This window comes from Thamnophis sirtalis, unplaced genomic scaffold (genome assembly GCF_051295495.1).
Source record: "Thamnophis sirtalis isolate CommonGarterSnake01/CBP01778 unplaced genomic scaffold, rThaSir2_p1.2 scaffold_4, whole genome shotgun sequence".
Taxonomy (NCBI): Eukaryota; Metazoa; Chordata; class Lepidosauria; order Squamata; family Natricidae; genus Thamnophis; species Thamnophis sirtalis.
The window spans coordinates 128,856,705-128,882,204 of record NW_028261384.1 but is presented as its reverse complement, the minus strand read 5'-3'; the positions used below and the strand labels follow the sequence as shown (position 1 = coordinate 128,882,204).

The window sequence follows — 25,500 nt, the reverse complement described above, 5'->3', positions numbered from 1 at the left end:
GTTAGGAATCTCTGAAACTGCCCTAAACAACAGCATTAAGAGCAATATAGACAGCTTCATTAATTTGCATGATAGAATTCCTTCTTTGCAGTCTTTCATTTGCTGTATTTTTTCTTGTAATAGATTCTTGGCTGAATAGCACAGCCCAACTTGAATGACCACTTGGCTGGTTTACAGTACCAACCAAGAACATTAAAGAACAACACCAACAGAAATATAAATTCTGCTTCTTTACATTGTAGAATAATAACAAGGTGCTTCTCTAACACGTTTTAATTTTGCTGCTGGTTAATGAAATACCCTTGAGACTTGGAGATGGAATGAACGTAATTAGGGCTAATTTGATATTTGCCAGAAAAACAAATATCTGTGTAAGGCCTGGCCTCTGCTCCTTATTCAAGAAAGTAAAGACTCTTGAAACCTGGCATTTGAAAAGGAAACTTTTATTGAACAGGAGTTATAGCAAGGGGGAAATCAAAGCCAGCTCTGAGACCCCTCAGGCCATACAGTTAGAATAAAAGAAATTAGAAACCCCTCCCCAAAGTCCTGTGTGGATTCAGCCAATCCACATGTGTGAAAATGTTATTGTACTGGCTGCCCTGAGAAAGTGATGAGGGAACTTTCTCAGGGTCATCCTCTGCTGATCTTCTAGTGATGTAACCCACATGGACCTCCCTCCCCTTACATTCCCCAAAAGGTGAGAAAATGCCAGGTACCAGGCTAAAGGTTATAAATCAATGGGATACAGGATACATAGGGGAGAAAGCAATAAAGTATTAAAGTATAATAAAGTATGAACATAACCAGGGTCTCCCCTCATCCCCAGAAGAATGGTAGTTTTCCGGATCTGACAATCTTCTCAGGATTACAAGCTCTATTAGATATAGAATAGAATTGTTTAATGGCCAAGTGTGATTGGACACAGAAGTAATTTGTCTCTAATACATAAGGTCTCAGTGTGCATGCAAACAAGTGTGATAGATCATAAATCATAGTCACAATCATAATCATTAACCCGAACCCTTAATAAACAATTAATCATAATTATTTATTAATCATAAAATACAAATAACAAGTGGTAAATCATAAGGTACCAATAGGAGAAGGTAGTAGGAAAGATGAGGAGATGAGAAGATGAGAGGAGGAGTAGCAATACAGCTCTACTACTGTACATGGGTAGGTGTAATTAGGTGTTCAGCAGAGTAATGGATATCACAGAGTGATATATTCATATAGTCAATATATTGCAGGAATATATTCATCTTTCATCAAAAGCCATCTCCATCCATGCTCCCTTGATAAGGAAAAGACCCAAAAGTCTTTAGAAATAAATAAAAATGCAAAGTATTCCATAGTGTTCTATATCAAATTTTTGAGGTTTATATTTCTTTTCAATTGGATTGGAGTAAAATTTTTAAATTCAGACAGACACAGGAGAGGGTTCTTCAAAGAAGCTTTATTCTAACTAGAACAACTAACAAGAGCAGGAGAAGAACAGAAGAATGCCCGCCAGCTATTTATACTGATAAATATTTATTTATATTTATATTTATACAGCTGTCAGGCTGGGAACCAATCGGGTGGCAGTATTTCTCCTGCCGGCCGGCAGCTGCACCAGAGCCAATCGGATCTTCTTTTGGCTCTGACTGTGGCTGTCGGCTGCGTCCAGCCGGACGCAACAAAAATCATAATGTTTAATCATGTCAGATGTGACCAAAATTACACATTCAGCTGTCATTGTTGGCCATAGCCACTAGCAAATCAAGCACATAGTCTATAAGGCCAGGATTTCAGCTTTAATCTTTCAAAATCCACCAGGACATTTCTCATTATTTCCTTTTTTAAATCTGTATATTAATATGCTATATTAGTAATCTGATGCTCAGTTTATCCCATAGCTCAGGGGTGTCAAATTCGATTTCATTGAGGTCTGCTTCAGGGTTGTGTTTGACCTCAGGGGAAATGGGGGGACATGGCCAGCTCGACATCATGCATGTCAGGGATGCCTGCGGAGGCCTGAGTGCTCTGCTGGTGAAAACAGGCTCCCAAGGTCCATTTTTGGCTGTGACAGCCTCCTGTAACCCTCTCCCAGTGAAAATGGAGCTCAGGAGGGCAGAATGCAGCCCTCCCAAGCTCTGTTTTCTCTGTCAGAGGCACTGTGGACTGGTCCTTTGCTGTTTCCGGGGCAACACCGCAGGCCAGATCTAAGCATTCCATTAGCTGGATCCAGCACCCGGGCTGTGAGTTTGACACCTCTGCTATAGCTTTTTGTGTTACTTTGTTCAGTTAAAAGGAAGGAAATACTTCATGAAAAATATATCTATCTCAGGACTGGATTATCTGAACTTTCCTACAGATAAAGATTTGGACACACTCTCTCAGTCTAGAACACCAACAAAGGTTTGGTAGCAATCGCACAAGACATCACCACCAAAAAGATTATGTACTATGCAAAGAAAGAAGATGTGCTTATTTACAAATGAAGCAGTGGGATGTTGAAGTACTAAGAAAAGACATATCTGGGCCATCTATCAATTTGAAGAATCTGAAGTTTTGAAATGAATCAATGACTGGCAATATAAAATTATAATAAATTCAGTAGGAAGGAGATGTATTTTGACAGAAAGCTGGCATCATGTATTGAATATACAGTAGATAATGATAATGGTTGTTGTAGCTATAGCCTAAATAATAGATCATGAAAATTTGGATATAATAGTCACTGTTACCTTATCAGCCATGTAAATTTGCTTAATGAATAAATAATAGGATGTGAAGTTGTTCTTTTTTCCAAAATCAAGATTTAAAGACAGAGAAAGCTCAAGACACACAAGAAGATATATTGAATATTTCAACAACATCCCCAGTAATAATTTAAAGGAGGGTAATTCACCTGGTCTCCAATGTGTAAAGTGATTTGATTGAGTAAAATACAGATCTATGCTTTTCAAGGAATTAAAAACTAATTTCTCATATTGGAGGTTGAAGCTAGAAGGCAGAAAATACAATAGTGTTCTGTTTCCTACATGTCCACATTAACTGCATTTTTTGAGGTTTTCTCAATATTCAAAGAGCTAAATTAATGAAAAAAGACTCTCAGACAATGATTACATAAGTAGCTTTATTGCAACCAAACATAAAATCATATAACAAAAATTATTTTCCTATTGCAATGCATAAATATCACAGACCTGTGTCACAAATTCTTCCAGTATTTCAGGCCAATAAAGGTTTTGGTGAAGCACAACCTCTATAGTGACATGAGAATTCAGTCAGACCTGGAAAATACCTTACTATCTTCATTACTTAAATTATGGAAAATAAATTTAAACACTTTTAAAGCAGTCACATTATTCCGCTTAATAACAGCTGATGCATATTTTCTAAAAGCACTTGGTTTGTATTGATGAGATTTTTGGGGCCATGATGACAAGGTGGATGGACTTTGAGTTGTTTGACTTCATCCCATTCCAACAGAATCTGCATTAGTTACTGGGAATAATTTTTCAGAATTTAAAAATTATCTCTTCATGAGCAAATGCTTGTTGTTTAGTTCAGGTCTGAATATGATGATAAAGCACTTGGGGGCAAAGATACAACCCAACAAGCCAGCACTGGAAGATAAGATGGAGAAGATCTCCACAGCCACCATATATTTTCCTTTGGTACTCAAGTAGCTTGGAACAAAAGATAACCAAACACTGCAGAAGATAAACATGCTGAAGGTGATGAATTTTGCTTCATTGAAGCTGTCAGGTAATTTCCTGGCTAGAAAAGCTGTAGAGAAGCTGATAATAGCCAAAAAGCCCATAAAACCCAAGACACAATAAAACATGGTCACCGATCCTTCATTGCATTCTAATATGATTTCTTGAGAGATTGAACGCTTGTCATAATCTGGGTATGGTGGGAATGTCATCAGCCATGAGGCACAAATGATGACTTGAATAAGAGAGCAGGAAAGTACAATGGACCTCACCATTCTTTTCCCCACACATCTCCTCATTTTGGACCCAGGCTTGGTGGCCATGAATGCTAGGACAACCACAATGGTTTTGGCCAATAAACAGGAAACTGCCACTGAGAAGATAATGCCAAAAGCTGGTTGTCGAAGAATGCACACAACTTCATTTGGTCTCCCAATAAATAACAAAACACAAAGGAAAGAGAGTAGAAGGAAGATGAGGATAGTGTAGGTGAGGTTCCTGTTATTGGCTTTGACAATGGGAGTGTCCCTGTGTTTAATGAATATCTGGAGCAGTAAAATTGTGGTAGCAGAACAAGACAGAGCACCGATAGTCAAACTCATCCCCAGTGGTTCTTCATATGATAAGAATGTTATCACTTTGGGGAGACATAAATCCTTGTTGTGATTTGGGTATTGATCTTCAGGACATGGAGAACAGTCATCTATATCTAAAAGCAATCACCAAAGATCTGTGTTATTCTCTTCAATACAACCCCCTTATTACAGAATATGGCCAGGAGGAATTCAGCCTGAGATGAAAATGAGATCAAAGAAACAAATCAGTTAAATTAAATTTTATTTTCCTGCAGATTATTCCTTGCTGATGTCAGACTCTGGAGGCTCCAAGACATAACTCCCAGATGGTCCTAACCTCCTCTTTGCCTGTGATGCAGAGCCCTTGTCTCTTACTTAAAGGAAGTAAGAACTCCTTAGAATACCCGTGCCAGCAGTGGACTGTGGAGACTTGTCTCCCCAGAGCTGCTAGGCTCAGAAGACGCGAACGACAGGGGAAAAAGCGCTGGGCTGGGACGGAGACTGCCGGCGTGGCTTGCTAGCCGGGATTCTTGGATTGCCGAGACGGAGACTGCCGGCGCAGCTTGCTAGCCGGGATTCTCGGAACTTTGGAACTTGGAGGGTTTGGGGCTCGGAAGACCTAAGAGACTCCAGAGTGGCCCTCGACGGTGTCGGACGTCCCCTTTCCCCCCCCTTACACGGACGGTGGCTTGGCTGTGGGCGCTGTTGGATGCCCCCCCCCTGCTCACACGGGCGGTGGTTTTTGGACTTTTGCCGGCGTTGTCGGGCGCCCCCCCACACACACACGCAGACCACAGCCTCCCAGCGTGTCCCAAGCTGGGGGTGACGGTGGCAGCCGCTTTAGATAACTTGCGGCTCGAATTGGTGTGGGTGAGTAGCACCAAGTGATCGGTGCAAACGCTGAAGACAACAAGGGCGTGTTCCATACTGGTGGATGGCGCCAGCAGACGGCGAGCATTTGTTTTGAACTGTTAGAGATTAAGATTAAAGACCTGGGCCTGTGTTAACCAGCACCTCATCAAGGAGGGAGTGGCTGATCCTTTACACCTATACGGCTGAGACTGGTGCCTGATTTCTGGCCACCTTAGTTCTCTAGCTCCCCCCCTCCTTTCTCTGGTGCACCCCCTTCTCTGCTCGCTGCTGCAGATGACATATGGACGATGGCAGCACCCCTTATGATTTCTTGGGTCGTGCAACATCTCCTGACTGCGCCCACCCGGCTGACCGACTTACTGAACTTTTGGGGACTGTTCCAGACTACCATTACCACCTACCGTCAGATGGAAAAATCTATAAGAGGAGACTCAATGCTTTTAACATACTTCCCCTCTCCTTACGACCCCCCCTCAAGGTGTGGCCCTCCCCTAGGAGAGGGCGGAAGACACCTTTGGACTTACATAAGCCTAGTACGAACTTTGTGAGCCTGCACAATTTTTAACTTGGTATGTTGAGTGCATGGGATTGTCTGTGATAGTGTGAATGACCTCACTTTTATTATTATTATTGCTGTAATTTGTGTTTTTAATTATCGCGTGAGGATTGTTTGAGTGAGTGCCTGGGTATGACTGATTCGGAGGACCTGCCGGGGTATGCGGGGGTCACCAGGGTGGTTGGGGGGACTACGGCCACGGGAGAGGGTCGGAGCATTGCAGACATAACAGGGAGAGGCAGATATGGCGGGGACTTTAGGGCTGGCCATTACCGGGGAAGGAGGGCTCGCTACATCACAGAGATCCCTCCTTCCGGCCCTATGAGTCCCACTCCAAGGTCAGATGGCGCAAGTAATCGGGACCCTGGTCTCAGGCTGCTGTCGCTAAATGCCAGGTCTGTTGTTCACAAGGCTCCCCTCGTCCGGGACTTAATTTTAGATGAGAGGGCAGACCTGGCATGTATTACTGAGACATGGCTGGGCACGGAGGGAGGAGTCCCCCTCGTAGAGATGTGCCCAGACGGATTTCAGGTGCTTCATCAGCCGAGAGCCCAGGGAAGGGGTGGCGGTGTGGCGGTGAGGACCCAGATTGTTGGGGGCAATATGCTGACTCTCTGTAAACCGCTTAGAGAGGCCTGAAAGGCCTATGAAGCGGTATATAAGTCTACTGCTATTGCTATTGCTATTGCTATTGTTGTCCGGGAGTCTTTAGCACCTTGTAGGATCCCTGCTCCGGAGCTTGTCGGGTGTGAGTCCCTACTGGTGAAGTTGGACCTCAAGGGTCAAGTGGGTCTGCTGCTAACGTACCTGCCTCCCAACTGCATTGCAGCAGCCCTCCCCTCGCTCCTCGAGTCGGTAGCCGAGCTAGCAATTGAGTTCCCTAGGCTCATGGTTCTGGGGGACTTCAATTTGCCTTCGCTCGGTGAACACTCTGATGGAGCGCAGGAGTTCATGGCCTCCATGACAGCCATGGGCTTGACCCAGGTAATTCGAGGCCCAACCCACTCAGCGGGTCACATACTCGACCTCGTATTCCTCTCGGAGCAGTGGACTTGTGACCTTGGTCTGAGGGGTAACGAAATCATACCCCTGTCGTGGTCAGACCACTGCCTACTGAGGCTAGACTTCCGGAGGCCAAACCCCCACCGTAGGGAGGAGGAACCGACCAGGTAGTTCCGCCCCAGGTGACTTATGGACCCCTTGAGGTTCCAGACGGAGCTTGGGGTTATTCCTGATACTCTCGCCCACAGTTCGGCGGAGACTCTGGTTGCTGCCTGGCACTCGGAAGCATCAGAGTCTCTTGACTGTATTGCGCCACTACGGCCCCTCCGGGTTGGCGGATCCCGGAGGCCTCCTTGGTTCACAGAGGAGCTCCGGGAGATGAAGCGCCGGAGGAGACGCCTAGAGCACTTGTGGAGGTCCGAGAGGTCCGAATCGAACCGAGCACTTTTGACAGCATGCACCAAGGAATATATCAGGGCATTAAGGACAACTAAAAGAACACATATTGCCACCTTGGTTGCGTCCGCCGAGTTCCGCCCAGCCGCCCTGTTTAGGATAACCCGCTCCCTCCTAAATAGGAGGGAGGCAGGGGACCCCTTACAGGGTAAGGCTGAGGAGTATGTCCAGTTCTTGGCGGACAAAGTTGCTCGGTTTCGGTCGGACTTGGACTCCACCCCTGCAGATCCAGCCGAGACACAGGGGGATAACTTGGCAGACCATCTCTGGGTTGAGTTTCAGGATGTTGCCTCTGGGGATGTGGACAAGGCTATGCGAGCTGTGAGTGCCTCCACCTGTATACTGGACCCGTGTCCCTCCTGGCTGGTTGCCAACAGCAGTGAGGTGACACGAGGCTGGATCCATGCGGTCGTCACCGCCTCCCTTCGGGAGGGGCACTTCCCCGCCGCACTTAAAGCTGTGGTGGTGAGACCCATCCTGAAGAAACCAACCTTGGATCCAGCCGCTCTTAATAACTACCGTCCAGTCTCCAACCTTCCCTTTGTTGGGAAGGTTGTTGAGAAGGTGGTGGCCTTCCAGCTTCAGCGTACCTTGGAGGAAGCTAGTTACCTTGACTCCTTCCAGTCCGGCTTCAGGCCCGGTTACAGCACAGAAACCGCTTTGGTCGCATTGACCGATGATCTCTGGAGAGCCAGAGATGGAGGCCATGCGTCCATCCTGGTTCTCCTTGACCTCTCAGCGGCTTTCGATACCATCGACAGCGGTATCCTTCTGCGACGACTGCGGGAGGTGGGAGTGGGAGGCACTGTTTTGCAGTGGATCTCCTCCTACCTCTCGGACAGGTCGCAGTCGGTGTTGGTGGGGGGGCAGAGATCGTCCCCGTGGCCCCTTACTTATGGGGTGCCGCAGGGTTCGGTCTTATCCCCCCTACTATTTAACATATACATGAAACCGCTGGGCGAGATCATTCGGAGGCACGGGATAAAATACCATCAATACGCGGATGACACACAGTTGTATCTGTCCGCCCCGTGCCAACTCAATGAAGCGGTGGACGTGATGAACCGGGGTCTTGAGGCCATTAAGAACTGGATGAGAGCTAACAAACTGGTACTTAACCCAGACAAGACCGAGTGGCTGTTGTGTTTCCCTCCCAACAATTTGGCCAACGTTCCATCACTCAGGCTGGGGGGGGTCAAAATTTACACCCCTCAGATAGGGTCCGCAACTTGGGAGTCCTCCTGGACCCACAGCTGACTTTTGACCATCATTTGTCAGCTGTGACCAGGGGGGCATTTGCCCAGGTTCGCCTGGTACGCCAGTTGCGGCCCTACCTGAATCGGGAGGCCCTCACAACAGTCACTTGAGCCCTTGTGATCTCGAGGCTGGAATACTGCAATGTGTTCTACATGGGGCTGCCCTTGAAGAGCATCCGGCGACTTCAGCTAGTCCAGAATGCGGCTGCGCGAGTGATCGTGGGCGCACCACGGTTCGCCCATATAACACCGATCCTCCATGAGCTGCGCTGGCTACCTGTTGATCTCCGGGTGCGCTTCAAGGTGCTACTTACCATTCATAAAGCCCTCCATGGTAGTGGATCTGACTATTTGAGAGACCGCCTTCTGCCGATTACCTCCCTCCGTCCCATCAGATCGCACAGAGTAGGCCTCCTCCGAATTCCATCCGCCAGTCAGTGCCGACTGGCGACTACGCGGAGGAGAGCCTTCTCAGTAGCAGCTCCGATGCTTTGGAACGATCTCCCCGTGGAGATTCGTACCCTCACCACCGTCCAGACCTTCCGCACAGCCCTCAAGATCTGGCTATCCCATCAGGCCTGGGGATAAGACCCTAATTTCGCCCCACCCGAATGCTGAATGAATGTTGTGTTTTATTGTTTTATTTTATTATATTTCACATTTTCTTTTTGTGTTTTGTCTTGCACTCCCTTCCTACAAATTGTAAGCCGCCCTGAGTCCCCTCAGGGAAAAGGGTGGCCTATAAATGTCAAATAAAATGGAAAAAAAAATGAAAACCTTCCCCAGACACCAAGACTGGCCCATGTTCCTCCCCAACCTCCTCACTGTCTGACTCTGCTGCCAGCTCCACAGGCCACCAGCAGACCACAATACTTGCCTAATTATCTCATCATCCCAAATTGTGTGTACCTACAATATATTTAGTTCAATTAGCTACAATTAGGGAACAGGGGCTACTTTTTAGAAAGCTCCGGTGCAGAGATGTAAACTTATTCACTTACTACTAAATGGTATTTGGTTTCACCCAGTTTGAAATAGTGGTTAAAGAGCCGTGGTGGTGCAGTGATTAGAACACAGCAATGCAGTAAGGCTACTTCTGCTGATTGCCGGCTGCATGCAATTTGGCAGTTAGAATCTCACCAGGTTCAAGATTGACTCAACCCTCCATCCTTTTGAGGTAGGTAAAATAAGGACCCAGATTGTTGGGGGCAATAGGCTGACTCTGTAAAATTGCTTAGAGGGGGCTGTAAAGCACTATGAAGTAAGTGCTATTGCTGTTGCTAAAAGCTTTCAACTAGGACCAGGGAAATTGTGAGGCCCCTTTTATCTGACAATGGTCTAGGTAGCAGCTCTTCATCCTGTCTCTTAAGAACATCACTCAACACTTATGATATCATTTTACTTAGTCCTCCTCTCAAATGTTTATATCTGAACTTAGTGTATCTTCTTTATTCACTCATATTGCTTTCATCTCATGAATATTTTCACAACTGAAGAGATTACATATGCAGGCACACAACTCTTCACCATTCATTCCCATTACTTTTTTTAAAAAAGAAAACCTCTGTGCATGATATTTCTTACCATCTTCAGTTGAAATCTTCCCTTCTGGACATAGAAGGCAATAATAACAACAGAATGGTTTCCCTTCCTTCTTGGCCTTCCTATATCCTCTCTGGCAATTATTATTACACAAAGAGATGGGGAGTGTCTAATACAAGAGGAACAAGAAGAGAGATGGAGAGAGAGAATAGATTTTCTTCATGCTGAAAAATAAACAGTTTTGATAGAAGAGAATATGTGTAGCTAAGGATTGAACTGAAGGATCCTTGGTGCTCTGTGAATCTGGTAGTTTTCTTACTGATGTTTCTTTACCAGACTAATTGAATTGAATTGAATTGAATTGAATTTATTGCATTTATATGCTGCCCTTTTCCCTGAAGGGGACTCAGGGCGGCTCACAATCCAAGTCAGGGAAGGGGGTACAGATAAGGGATAAAAAAGATGAACAGAACAATACACAATTTAAAAGCACACAACAACCATACCATTCGAGGGGGGGCAAAAGCTCTTTAGCCCCAGGCCTGTTGGAACAGCCAGGTTTTAAGGGCTTTGCGGAAGGCCTGGAGGGTGGTGAGGGTTCGAATCTCCACAGGGAGCTCGTTCCAGAGGGTCGGAGCAGCCACAGAGAAGGCTCTCCTCTGGGTAGTCGCCAGTTGGCATTGGCCGGCGGATGGAATTCGGAGGAGGCCTAATCCGTGGGATCTGATCGGTCTATTGGAGGTAATTGGCAGCAGACAGTCTCTCAAGTACCCAGGTCCAATACCATGAAGGGCTTTATAAGTGACGACTAGCGCCTTGAAGTGTATCTGAAGACCAATAGGCAGCCAGTGCAGCTCGCGGAGGATAGGTGTTACGTGGGTGAACCAAGGCGCACCCACGATCGCTCGCGCGGCTGCATTCTGGACAAGCTGAAGTCTCCGAATGCTCTTCAAGGGCTGCCCCATGTAGAGCACGTTGCAGTAGTCCAGTCTAGAGGTCACAAGGGCACAAGTGACTGTTGTGAGGGCCTCCTGGTTCAGGTAGGGACGCAACTGGTACACCAGGCGAACCTGGGCAAATGCCCCCCTGGTGACAGCCAACAAGTGGTGTTCGAAAGTCAGCTGTGGGTCCAGGAGGACTCCCAAATTGCGAACCCTGTCTGAGGGGCATACTGTTTGACCCCCCAGCCTGAGAGATGGAAAACTTGGCCAATTAGTAGGAGGGAAACACACCAGCCACTCGGTCTTATCCGGATTGAGTACAAGCTTGTTAACCCCCATCCAGACCCTAACAGCCTCGAGGCACTGGCACATCACGTCAACTGCTTCACTGAGTTGGCACGGGACGGACAGATACAACTGTGTATCGTCCGCATACTGATGGCATTTTATCCCGTGCCGTCGAATGATCTCACCCAGCGGCTTCATGTAGATATTAAACAGGAGGGGGGACAGGACTGAACCCTGTGGCACCCCATAATTCAGGGGCCTAGGGGTCGATCTCTGCCCTCTGACCAACACCGACTGCGACCTGTCCGAGAGGTAAGAGGAGAACCACCGTAAGTCAGTGCCTCCCACCCCCACCTCCCGCAGTCGTTGCAGAAGGATACCATGGTCGATGGTATCGAAGGCCGCTGAGAGGTCAAGGAGCACTAGGACGGAGGCATGACCTCCATCCCTGGCTTTCCAGAGATCATCGGTCAGCGCGACCAAAGCGGTTTCTGTGCTGTAGCCAGGCCTAAATCCCGACTGGAAGGGATCTAGATAATCGGTTTCCTCCAAGGACCGCCAGAGCTGAAAGGCCACCACTTTCTCAACAACCTTCCCCACGAAGGAGAGGTTGGAGACTGGACGATAGATAACATTATCAGTTTTAGTAGGGAGTGGGGTTTGATATCATTTTATATATTAGTGGCTTGCCCTGTTTTATGGAGAGTGGTGTTTGTGGTTCCTAGATTGGGCTCTTTACTATTAGCTTGTTTGTCTGAGTTGGAGTTTGCATCTTAGTTAATCTTGGTGTCAGTCTCTTCTCTTCTGGATGTGGATCACTGGTAAGTGAGAGTTTGGGTCTTTGATTCCTTTTTGGCCTTTATGATTGTCTCTTTTGAATGGTATATAGATGTTGTTCCCCCCTATGTGCCTTTTGATGGTCAATTTGTCCAAGTGCCAGACTTCCAGGAATTCACAAGTGTTTTTGCACTCAGCTTGATCTAAGATGCTCACAGTTTCCCAATTGAAATCATGTTTAAGTCTGTCCAGCTACTATGAAATTAAAGAGTTTTCATCATATTTTCTGACTGCTAGTCTGTATTCATGGATTTTAAATCCAAAAGCACTAGAGAATTCCTGGAAGATTTTAGTCTGGACTTCTAACTATAAATTACCGTATTTAGGGTATCAGTGATTTTTGTTTTTATTCTACAAAAATTATAGATTACTGAGGAAGGTCTACTCAGAGACAACCACCATATTAACTTGGAACTTTATTCCTGTCTATCTGGCAATACAAATCCAAGAAGCACTGTTTAATCTCTAGAATTCTTTTCAAACAAAAGAATTAAGTAGTAAGTTGACAGACTACAATAAAACACCAGTCTATTTGTTCCTTGATAAAGATATAAATACATAAAAAGTAGTTGAGTGCAACTCAGAAATGAAAAACTTTTTCCAGAAGTTTGCTTCCCCCCCCCCCAATCTGAATCAAGACCAAGATCACTGACCTGATTAAAGCTTTCTGGCCATGTGATGGAATCCAGATGAATACTAAAGGCCTTTTCTGGAGAAGCAAAGGGATCTATGCTTCCTACTTTCACTTTAGAAAATGACTGGTTGGGAAAAGTGACCCAGTTTATAATATCAAATCCTCCAATAACTTCTCCATTTTTGTCAAAGGAAATCTTTTCACCTACACTATTGTTGAAGAAGACACTTCTCAGAAAAGGATGGAGCTAAATTCGAGAGAGGCACAAAGAGAACATGTGTAAGGGGTGGGTGAAATCATTTTATTTGTTCTTATCTTGCCTTTACTACTTTGTATATACTCAATCCTCCACCTATCCTCCCCACAACAACAGAACAATTAAAACTAGAATAGAATACAGAGTTGGAAGGGACCTTGGAGGTCTTCTAGTCCAAACCCTTGCTTAGGCCAGAAACCCTACACCACTTCAAACAAATGGTTATCCAATCTCTTCTTAAAAACTTTCAGTGTTAGAGCATTTACAACTTCTGGAGGCAAACTGTTCCACTGGTTTATTGTCAGGAAATTTCTCCTTAGTTCTAAGTTGCTTCTCTCCTTGATTAGTTTCCACCCAATGCATCTTATTCTACCCTCAGGTGCTTTTGAGAATACCTTGACTCCATCTTCTTTGTGGCAACCCCTGAGATATTGGACCACTGCTATCATGTCTCCCCTAGTCCTTTTTTTAATTAAACGAATGAAAAACAGACCCAAGGTTACCCAGACAGCTTTCACACCTAAGGAAGTATTAGAATGCTCCTAGTTTCTAGGCAAATGCTTTAATCACTACACCATATGCCCTCAGCAGATATTTTTCAATTTTCCATCATAAACAGTGCTCTCCCGTACAAGTAGAAATCAGAAGTTTTCTAGCTTAGCAATTGGGACATAACTGACTTGTTGCCAGAAGCTATAACCAACACTTTCATAGAGTTTCAGAGGGAATACCATGTTTTGCATGAATTTGATTTTTAAGCACATCATAGCATTTGAATACGTTTTCCAAGTTCTTCATTGTTACTGAGTAAATCACACAATCACTGAACTAGTTGTTAACTGGTTGTTAAACAGGGAGGATCCCACCACTTAGTTTACTTTGTTCTTTGCATTTGTTCTATAAATACTAGAGGTCCCTGCTCTCTCTCATTCTCTCTTTTTTATATACAGTAGCCCTCCATATACCCATGGAATTCTTTTGCAGATGAAATAATTCAAAATTGATCATGTAAATATGATAGCAACCAGTTCTTTAGGGGGAAAACATTTTAAAGTTAGAATTGACTGTCAACTCCTAAAGTTGCCATAGTGAGAGAAGTGGGTGAGCATGTTCCATGCACACTTTTGGCTAAAGTCAGATCTCAGATTACTGTAGCAGGCACCTCATTGGGGAATGTGATTTATGACACAGACTGAGGGGAGGGAAAGAACAGGGGTAAAGTTCAACTATAACTCAAACAAAGCTTAGATCTGACTGTGAAAAGATCTTGCCAAAAATAAATTCTCCTAATAAATGACTAATTTTCTTTTAAAGTTTGGTCCAAGGCTCATGAATCAATTAGGGCATTTTTGGGAAACCTGACATTGACAACCATAGTTAACATAGGTTTTCCTGAAGTTCTCTGCTCTAGATATTACCTGCCATGATGGTAGGTCCTGAAATGACTGTTTCCCCAAGTCCATCCAATTTCTTTGCTGGGATTTAGAGGAACGCATTGACTGCAAAGCATGTGCCACAGCATAGGCAGCATTGTACACATTGTAGCTGTAGCCACTCATGCTAAGTTCAAAAGCAGATGTAGGAAGTCTCTCCAGTTTCTCTTCTCCTGTACAAATTCTCTCAGTGCCTTTTCCCTTCTTAGAGTTGAGAAATGAGCAATCAAAAACTTGTTCCCAAAAATCTCTAAGAAAGCCATCACCCCTTTCTGTGGTTGGATTTCTGCTCTGAAGGAACTCCTGAAATCCAAATACTTTCTTTGACTTAACAGTAAGAGATAAAGCACCGTGGATGAAACTTATATCCCAGTGTATGTTAAAGGATACTGTTGCAAAATCCATTTGTGCTGGCATTAACCAGATTTTGGTGCGCACGGGTATGTCTTCCACTTCTGCAAAACGGAGAAATGATTTTAAAAAGGTCATAGTCTGAATCTTGCCGTACACAATGATCACATTGGCCATGCTTTTCATGATGACTTTGTACACTTCAAGTCCTTTATCCATCACTTCCATAAAATCACTGTAAAATGCCAGGCTAGGGAATGTTTCTATAAAATCAAAGCAGATTCCTTGCTGAGAAAACATGGGGAGTGCATCCCGGACCAACTTCTCTCCTGCATCATCTTTCCCAGAAAGAACACCAATCCATGTCCACCTAAAATGCTGCAGCAACTGAAGGATTCCTTTGTGCTGTAAGGCCTCATTTGGAAACATTTGTTGTAAAAAAACACTTTTATTTGTTACTGGAGCAGATCCATATGTGAGCTAGTGGAATTTAAAAACAACAAACAACAATAACAACTGTGCTTCTTTGTTCCTCTCCTTTGGTTTCAATGACACACTTTCCAGATTCTAATAGTTTTTCCCTAAATTTTCCCCCTAAACAGAGGGATAGAATCAAGAACACATGAAGTGTTAATACCACTTTATAATGCCTTGGTAAGGCCACACTTGGAATACTGCATTCAGTTTTGGTCGCCACAATGTAAAAAGGATGTGGAGACTCTAGAAAGAGTGCAGAAAAGAGCAACAAAGATGATTAGGAGACTGGAGGCTGAAACATATGAAGAACGGTTGCAGGAACTGGGTATGTCTAGTTTAATGAAAAGACGGACTAGGGGAGACATGATAGCAATCTTCCAATATCTAAGGGACTGTGATAAAGAAGGGGAGGTGACAGTTTAGCTTCTAAAGCAGTTGAAGGCAGAAGAAGAAGCAATGGGTGGGAATTAATCAAGGAGAGAAGCAACTTAGAACTAAGGAGAAATTTCCTGACAGTTAGAACAATTAATCACTGGAACAACTTGCCTCCAGAAACTGTGAATGCTCCAACACTGGAAGTCTTTAAGAAGATGTTGGATAACCATTTCTCTGAAGTGGTGTAGGGCCTCCTGCCTGAGCAGAGAGTTGTACTAGAAGACCTCCAAGGTATCTTCCAACTCTGCTATTATATTATATTATATTATATTATATTATATTGTATTGTATTGTATTGTATTGTATTGTATTGTATTGTATTGTATTGCATTGCATTGCATTGCATTGCATTGCATTGCATTGCATTGCATTGCATTGCATTGCATTGCATTGCATTGCATTGCATTGCATTGCATTGCATATATTAGGCATATTCTAACCAGGGTTTCAAATAGTAATCTCTCACAATGAGGATTGTGAGAGGCCACATACAAGAGGACTGATTGAAAGATTTAGGAGCCAACATACAGTATTTCTAGGCTTGGCTCCCTCTCACAGTAATTTTTTTCTATCTCTCTTTCTTGCCTTTAAATAATTTTACCTTCTTTTGCCAGCAGTTGCTCCTCCTGGTTCATAGCCTGACATATTCATTAAAAGTAGCAAACATTTTTCAGCACTCTAATTTGTAGACTAAGAACAAATCTAAACGAATCTCATTTAATCAGTGAGGATATGAGTTGAAATGATATGTGTGTGTGTGTGTGTGTGTGTGTGTGTGTGTGTGTGTCCATCCGTCTGTCCGTCCGTCCGTCCGTCCGTCCGTCCCCTGGTATATATGCATCTTTCTATATTGTTTAATGCTATTCCTACTATTCCAGTTGACTGGATTTACGTATGATCTCAGAAAGATCCATTTTTGCTGTTCTTTCTTCTATCTCTCTTCTGACACCCTCTGCATGTCACCTTTGCTGATGAACGTATGGCCCATTTGTTTGTTGCTGAGTCCTCTCCTGTGCCTTTCCATCCAACAACTTAGTAGTTTCCAGGAATATATGAGCCTTTGCCTTATAAACATTTTAGGAACATTTTCCTCACTTCATCTGGATTTAGAGAAAGTCTACAGTGAAAGCAACTAGAACTGTGTAAGTTCATTGCACCCATCTACTAGTCCTTCACATTAAAGCCAAACTCTTTCTCTTCTTAAAATTGTCTCCAATGATAATTAAGTCAACATAGATATTTTAGGGGGCTGGAGCTTAAAGCTTATGAAGAACAGATGCAGGAATCGTTTATCTAGTCTAGTGAAAAGGAGGACTATGAGTGAAATGATAGTGTTCCAATATTTGAGGGGCTGCCACAAAGAAGAGGGGGTCAACTCTTTTCAAAAGCACCCAAAAGCAAAACAAGAAACAATGGATGGAAACTAATGAAGGAGAGAAGCAACCTAGAAATGAGGAGAAATTTCCCAACAGTGAGAACAATTAATCAGTGGAACAGCTTGCCTCCAGAAGTTGTGAATGCTCCAACACTGGAGGCTTTTAAGAAGAGACTAAACAGCCATTTTTCTGAAATGATATAAGGTGTCCTGCTCATGCAGAGGCTTGGATTAGAAGACCTCCAAGGTCCCTTCCAACTCTGTTATTCTGTTAAGGTTTTTCTTCTTTTGCCAATTTCACATCTGTTGCCTATGAATCTCTAGAACTATTTCCTATAGGAATCTAAGACATTGCTTATTATCAGTTCCTAACCCAGAACAGAGATTTAGTACAAAGCTGATTGTGGTGTTTCCATAGATGCAGGAATACCTAAAAAGCTAGTGAAATAGCAATAGCACTTAGACTTATATACCATTTCATAGTGCTCTTACAGCCCTCTCTAAACGGATTTACAGAGTCAGTATATTACCCCCAACAATGTGGGTACTCATTTTACCAATCTCAGAAGGATGGAAGACTGAGTTAACCTTGAGCCTGGTGAGATTTAAACTGCCGAACTGCAGCTATCAGTCAGCTGAAGTAGCCTGCAGTACTGCACTCTAACCACTGTGCCGCCTTGGCTCTTGCTATAGCAAAGATTCATCACAAGGATGCTTCAGAACAATACTATTTATTATGAACAGGCGAGTTTTACAGTATACATATTGATTGCATATTTTTTTAAAAAAATAGTGGTGGGCCAAATGCAGTATGTGTAACACAGGTTGGAACTAATTGTTCAATTGTTAATTTGATATTTTACAGATATTCTAAATAGGAACATAATGTCTTCTGACACTGAATCTAAATTATTGGGGAAGTCACTCCCTCTGAAACAGGGGGATGAAGGAGGAAAAATGAGCACCTCTAATCTTGTAGATACTAAAGTCATTCCCCACATACAATTCCTAAGCATCCTCTTCAAAAGATCCCTTCTCCTGTCACATATATGTATGCAATTTGCTTTCTATCTGTGTGCTACAATTCAGCTATTACAGGCTGATGAATGGGATGGAATGGAATGGAATGGAATGGAACGGAACGGAACAGAACAGAACAGAACAGAACAGAACAGAACAGAACAGAACAGAACAGAACAGAATAATAGAATTGGAAAGGACCTTGGAGGTCCTCTAGTCTAACCCCCTGCTTAGGCAGGAGGCCATACACCACTTCAGACAAATGGCTATCCAACATCTTCTTAAAGACTTGCGGTGATGGGGCATTCACAACTTTCGGAGGCAAGCTATTCCACTGATTAATTGTTCTAACTGTCAGGAAATTTCTCCTCAGTTCTAAGTTGCTTCTCTCCTTGATTAGTTTCCACCCATTGCTTCTTGTTCTACATTCAGGTGCCTCGGAGAATAGTTTGACTCCCTCTTCTTTGTGGCAACTCCTGAGATATTGGAACACTGCTATCATGTCTCCCCTAGTCCTTCTTTGCATGAAACTAGAGAAAGAGAGAGAGAGTCACAGAGAGGCAGATAAGTGGTCTATCTTTAGATTGATATGAATGAAACCTGGAAGAAACTATTTCTGAAAATAAATAACCATCATTTTGTTCATGTATAGATATAGTAGAAATCCTTCAAAACTAGTTTTTCAGGTGGAAGGATCACTAAACCCTTAATGCCTATCACCATACTGACACATTTTCCATGCTCCTTTACTTCATCTTTTCCATTTTCCAAACACAAGAATGGCAATCTCATGAAAACTGACATTTATATTCTGAATCTTGGATTACCTGTGGAATTTTGTAGATGCTCAAAATGTTTGCCATGTGAAGGCAGATGTCAGGTCCTCCAATTGCTGCTACAGGAATGTTTCCAAAGCCACACTTGTAGTTTGGGATGAATGTGCTGTGTGTGAAGAGAAGTTCCATTGAGGCCAAGAAAGTCCTACTTGGACTGAAATTACTGTTATAGATATTGAACCCAAATGTGAGGTTAGGTAACATCTGAAGGGTTTCATTGATCTCCTCCACAGCAAACACCAGGGCTAGAACATTTTGATAACTCTGAAAGAGAACCCTGCCATGAAAATTATCCTTGGTTTTGTTTTATTAAATAATGCAATACTTGTTTTCAATTTTGTTTCAGTATCATTTCATAAAATGTGTTTTACTATGCTGTGAACATACAAAATTAAAATATAAAAAGAAAATATCGGTATGATTCCAGGAAATAAATAAAATATAAACAAATAAATAAGTTCAGCAGACATGCTTTTGGTTTTCTCTGCACTCCAGGAAAAAATGGCTTTGCCTTTAGTTTAGATGAATTCATGTTCCCCAAACCAATTTCAAAATAGAGGTTTCTGTTTAAAGCAGTTAAAGAAGTTTTGGTAGCTTGAAGTCAGGGGAAAAAAGTGACTTCTGACAATGGGATCTTTAGATTACAGTGACTGTTACAGACAGCTAAATTCAGTTGACCACATTTGTTCATTGATTATTCTAAGATTAACATAGTAACCTGACAGTTGTTAATAATAAAAAGTCACAACTGTAAGTTGGGCAGCCAGAAATGAATAATGAATAAGTCAATAAGAATTAGCTAATTAAACCAAGTGAGAAAATAAGATATTTTAAAATAGACGAAGGCGCATGTGAATATAATATATTCTGACATTTGAAAGTATATTACCCTTGTATTGGGTGAATGACTGTTGGAGCAGAATTCATTTCACAGAATAAAAGAGAAGCTTACATCACTTCATCTTGAAGTTCATTTGAAGGATGACGGTCAAAGAGAATTGGACTGGAAAAAGTGTAGACTTGAGAGACAATTCCAGCAATGATGATATCTCCAGGATGACTGTACTTGTGAAGAATAGGAAGAGGCTTAATAATGTTGCAGTTAAGAATAGGAAATTTGCATGTTGTTTCAGGCATTGATACTAATATTGAAACCATGGTCATCACCATCTTGTGTGACATTCTTCTGTTGCATACTAAAATTATCTTTTGCATTGGCATTTAATTTTGTGCCTTTGTGTAGCGCAGTCTGCTGTCACTCAACACTGTGCTAGAACCTTAGTTGTTTGCCTCTTATGAATAGGTGGCAGAAATTGTTGCAACTGGAAATTGGGTATGGAAGGACACCAACAACCAGTGTTGAACAGAGTTTTATAAACGACATAACCCGATATCTATAATTTGAGCATCACCAAATACCATGTCTTGACAAGTTTGGTTGAAAACAGAATGTTACTCTCTTCTTTATCAGTGGTGAATCTGATAGAGCATTCAGATCCAGATTTGATTGTTGTAGTAAATAATAAACTCAATTTGGCACCTGATAATCTGGAGATCTAGTGGGAATCATAGTTAATCTGATAATTATAGAGGAGATAGTCATATGTGTCTCTTCAGCTAAAGGAAATAAGTAACATGAAAAGAATGTTATTGGGTCTACTTTACAATGGCAGAGAATGGGCTATAAAAAGTAGTGAAATATTATTTTTAAAATATTTATTTATTATTTATTTATTAGAATTTGTCAAACAAAAATGAGAACAAGAATAAAAGAAAAAATATAATGACAGGGACGATAGACACGTTAGTGCACTTATGCACACTGCCTCTAAAGGTAAAGGTTCCCCTTGCACATATGTGCTAGTCATTCCCAACTCTAGAGGGCAGTGCTCATCTCTGTTTCAAAAGCCAAAGAGTCAGCACTGTCAGAAGATGTCTCTGTGGTCATGTGGCTGGCATGACTAAATGCCAAAGGCGCACGGAGTGCGGTTACCTTACCCCCAAAGGTGGTTCCTATTTTTCCACTTGCATTTTTACATGCTTTCAAACTGCTAGGTTGGCAGAAGCTGGGACAAGTAATGAGAGTTCATTCCGTTATGTGGCTCTAGGGATTCAAACCGCTAAACTGCCAACCTTTCTTATCGACAAGCTCAGCATCTTAAATATGAAGTAAGAACCATGGAAGTCAATTTGCAACTGAAACTTTGAAAATATGTAGCTGAGGCAATAGGATCAGGTAGAGCATTCCAGACTTTAACAACTATATATACATGCTTAGATAAAAGCACAAAGATAGAAAAATTAAGACATAGAATGTGTGATATTTATTAATTTGATATAGGTGAACCATGATTAGTGTGGGTTTAAATAATCTGATAAATGAATTAGTGTGGATTATATTTTTTTTAAAAAAAATTCTATTAAAGTTCATTATAGGACAAAATACAAATACAAACTAAAGATAAGACAAATAGAGAAAGAAAAAGAAAAGATGTTAAGATACGAAACTGACTACCAACTTTTTGCAGTGAAGTAGAATACAAAAATATATACAACTTCAACATTTTGCCTTACATTTTTAGTTAATTCAATCAATTTGTTTCACACAAAGTCAATCTAATTATCAAAAGTTAAAAAACAAAGTTTCCGGTTTAACAGAGGTGTTTACTAAATGACATGTGTTGTGTACTGAGATCGGTGGGTAAAGAATGGTGGTGGAATGGAACATAAAGCTAACAGGGTTTATTTCTAACCAATGGTTGCTGAATGAGGCAGCTAACACATGGCCTCTCAGCTGTCAGCAACAGCTGGGCTGCTGTCTGACAGCTCTTTGTATATGGAACTGTCAGATGGTTTAATCAATCAGAATGCAGTGTGCACTGGTGGACCAGAGTGGAGACTGTTAGGAATATAATCAAATGGTTGGGTTGGCAATATATAAATCATGTAACAATGCTGTACCTGTTTCTTTAAATCATTTTGTAAATGTGATTGGTTGCTGTTTCCTCAATTGGCCATAAGATGGAGCCAGAATCACTGTTAGATGCTGATCTGATCTGAGTGTTTGGAAGCTGGCTGTTAAAAGTGCTATATAGTGATCAGTGTGAGCTATTGTAAGTTTTGCAATTGCTAGCAAACTTTGTATACTGGACTGTTTGTATGATTATGGACTATGTTATTTAGATTATCCCTTAACTGAAAGACATTGATGACTGACTGTCTTAACTGTGTATGACTTGAACTGTTTGATGGATTCCTCTATTTCCACAAAAGTAAAAGCCTATTTAAACTGCAGTGTCTCTGTATGCTGGTTTGTGTGTTCTCCAACACTACTCTCACAACGCTTCACTCGCTCTCCCAACGAGGAGCTTACCTAACAGAGACTATGTCACTTCTTCCCACCTAGCATCGCACATGCATAGTCCTTTAGATATTCCGGGTGATTCTGGACTTGCCTGGATCTTCTTAGTCTGCCTTCAGTGGTCGGCAAAGATGATTGGACTGGTTCCAATCCTGGATCAGATGGAGTCTGCATCATTACTGCTGCAGCAGGCACTGAAGTTGGCAAGGCCTGGCACAGGTCTAATGGTAAGTCTCCACTGCACCCTTCCTTGTCAGTTTCAATGGCTCTGATGGGTTTGTGTCTGTGGCGGTTGTCAATAGTGCATGCTGGGGCCTCGGTGGCTGGGCCTCTTCTTGTTGCTACCAGGGCCTGGTGCTCCTTCAATTCTGGAGTTGGTCCACAAGCTGTTGCAAGATCCTGCCATTTTCTAGTTCCATCTTATAGGAGTACGACCCTGTAATTCCTATAATTGGGCCCAGTAGCCACAATGGGCTGCCAGCATAGTTTCTGGCATAAATTGTAACCCCTGTGGCAAACTCCCATATCCTTCTCCCTAAGTTCTGGAGTTTCTCCTGGGCATAATTGAGGTGCAACTGATCTAAGGTTGTTCTTAGTTGGTGGCCCATTAGAACCATGGCAGGGCTGTGATTTGTTAGGGGGCACGGTGTCACGTGCTGCAGTAAGAGGTACCAGGCCATATTGGTATGCCCATCCCCTGGAACCATTTTCCCTTAAAGAGTCCTTGGCCAAATGCACTGTTCCTTCAGCCTGTCCATTACTGGATGGATGGAAAGGAGTTGTTAGAGTGTGGCGGATTCCCTGGGCTGCTAAAAATACTTCCGCAAGGCCTGGGTTATGGCTTCTGAGGTTGTAGAGGCCATGAGGACAACTTCCACCCATTTAGAGAATGCATCCACTAGAACTAGGAAATTCTGTCCCTGGAAAGGGCTGCCAGGTCCATGGTCCCCGAGGGGTTTCCCAATTCCTAACGGAGGCCCTGGGGGTTGCTGGTCTGGCTTCCTGGCATTGAGAGGACTCTGAAACCCACTCAGTTATGGCCTGGTCCATGTTGGGCCACCAGGCGTAGCTTCGGGCCAACACCTTCATCCTTACAATTCCAGGCTGACCCTCATGTAAGGCTGTCAGAATTGCCTGTTGTAATGTCACGAGTACAATGACTTAGTTTCCCCATAGCAGGCATCCCTGATGCACTGAGAGTTCATTCTACCTAATTTTAAAGGGTTGAAACTCTGAGTTTACTGGTCCATGTGGACACCCACTTTTAACCTCAACCCAGTCAAGTACATGGGACAACACATGGTCTTTCATTGAGGGCTTTGTGATGTCCTCTACTGTTACTAGGTTGCATAGCTCATCGATCAGAAACATGTTGGAGTGTTACAACATCCTAAAGGAGTCCTAAAAAATTCTACCCAGGGAACTGCAAAGTGGTACATTCCCCTTTTCAACTTGAGCCCTATGTCCTTAAACCGACCTAGCACTAGCCTCAGGTGCTGTAGGAGGTCTGTGCGATTGGCAGTGGAAACCAGGATGTGATCAAAATAAGAGATGGTGCCTAGTATCCCCTGCATCAACCTTTTCATGAGACTCTGGAATATCCCTGGAGCCACATGGACTCCAAATTGGAGTCAGCGGCACCTGAAGGCTCCCCGGTGCATGACTATCATCTGAGCTTCAGTGGTAATGTCATCCACAGGGAGCTGCTGGTATGCCTGGGCCAAATCTAACTTTGTGAAAAATTTCCCTTTGCCCAGTGAGTGCAACAGGTGTTGCACCACTGGGAGTGGGTAAGCACTCTCTTTCAAACCAAGGTTGAGTGTGCACATATAATCTGTGCACAAGCATACTGACCCATCAGCCTTTAGAGGCATGACAAGGGGCATCTCCCACTTTGTGTGGTCAGTGGGCTCTAGGATGCTTTGGGCTATAAGCCATTCACTTTTCCGCAGAGCGTGAATGGCACCTGATGTGGCTTCAAATGTATAGGGGTGATTTGGGGGTCCAAATTGAAGGTGATGGGGGTCCTGTATATTTACCCATGCCCCCTACGAAAACAGTAGCAAATTCTTTAGTAAGCAAATCCAATTCTGAGTGACTCCACTGATACCAAGTCCCAGGAACCTGAATCAGTTGAGACTCAAAAGGATAGGGAAGGTTCCTTCGACTATAACAAGCTGAAGTCGGCCCACAAAATCTTTAAATTCCTCTTTAAATTTGTAAGTGCCAAGGATGGGATTTTCATTACCCTGATAGTCTCTAAGCCTCAACAAACACGGTTTCATCCATCTCTTTGATATCCTGGGCACCAGCCTTTTAATGGTGCTACAGGACAACAAGGCTGAACCCGAATCAACCTCCATATGACAGGGCACTCCTTCAATTTGCACTGTCAAGTAAATCTTTTCCCCTGGAATTAGGCTTGCTTGGCCAATGACTGTTTCAGCTGGCTCCTTTACAATTGCAAAACAGTCCTCACTACACTTGGGGCTATACCTTTGCTGTCTTTTGGGGACAGTTTTACCCCCGGGAAAAATGGTGACTGGTTGGGCAGCCTTACAGAATTTTGCTAAGTGATCTTTCCACCACATCATAGACAGCTAGCATTTTTATACCTGCAAGCTGTCCTAAGGTGATTCCTCCCACAGCATCAACAGGGCATTTGATTAAAGTTTTTCTCACCAAACTGACCCTTCCCTGGTGCAGCCTTGAGGTGGTTGAGGTCCTCATCCGTCAGGACTCCGGGGTTGCTTCTTCGTAATGCCCATCAATAGGCTTGAAAGATGTGGTGGAGCTGGTCTTCCTTTGGAGTTTAGCCAGTGACAGTTCTGACATCTCTGCAGCTCAGGCTTCATCCAGCACAGCCTGGATCATCAGGTCTGGCTTAGCCAGAAGGTGGCATTGTAGATGGAAGTCTCTCACTCCACAGACAACTCTATCTAAAAGGAAATCCCTAAACTGAAAATACAGGGCTGCTGATCTGAGAGCTGCCACAAATTGGCTGATAGATTCGCTCTCAGCCTGGTTCCTATGATGAAGTGCATGTCTGTGGGCAATGTGAGATGGAGTTGGTGCATAATGGTCCCTCAGCTTGGACAGTAATACATCCCAGGGCCCTGAAACCACTAGTTGTGGGGCAACTAGAGCCCAGGCTGTCTCAAGTATTTCACTCCCACAAACGCTTAGAATATAAACTTGTTTACGGGTATTAGGCAGCTCTTCATAGTTGTTGGCTACTAAAAAAAATAAAATTCAAAGCACACTATATGACCATCCCATGTTTCAGCAG

General features: G+C 43.3%; 1 protein-coding gene across 1 annotated transcript; it reads right to left on the bottom strand.

The window, feature by feature from the left end:
- Window positions 1-3,520: 3,520 nt before the first annotated feature.
- LOC148046524 (vomeronasal type-2 receptor 26-like) lies at window positions 3,521-15,136 on the bottom strand. The gene is made up of 4 exons (XM_087714812.1): window positions 14,342-15,136; window positions 12,687-12,914; window positions 10,010-10,136; window positions 3,521-4,416 (listed from the first exon to the last, which is right to left on the bottom strand). Exons 1-4 carry the CDS (start codon window positions 15,134-15,136, stop codon window positions 3,521-3,523), a joined length of 2,046 nt encoding a protein of 681 aa, XP_087570938.1.
- Between the last annotated feature and the right edge of the window lie 10,364 nt (window positions 15,137-25,500).

What these genes read in the sequence shown, in the direction of transcription:
- LOC148046524 (XM_087714812.1), bottom strand. Translation starts at nt 15,136, where the DNA reads ATGTTTCCAAATGAGGCCTTACAGCACAAAGGAATCCTTCAGTTGCTG. An exon ending in GGCCAGAAAGCTTTAATCAG is followed by an intron (nt 10,137 to 12,686) that starts GTCAGTGATCTT and finishes CTCTTGTATTAG; the next exon opens with ACACTCCCCATCTCTTTGTG. An exon ending in GAAGATTTCAACTGAAGATG is followed by an intron (nt 4,417 to 10,009) that starts GTAAGAAATATC and finishes GATTGCTTTTAG; the next exon opens with ATATAGATGACTGTTCTCCA.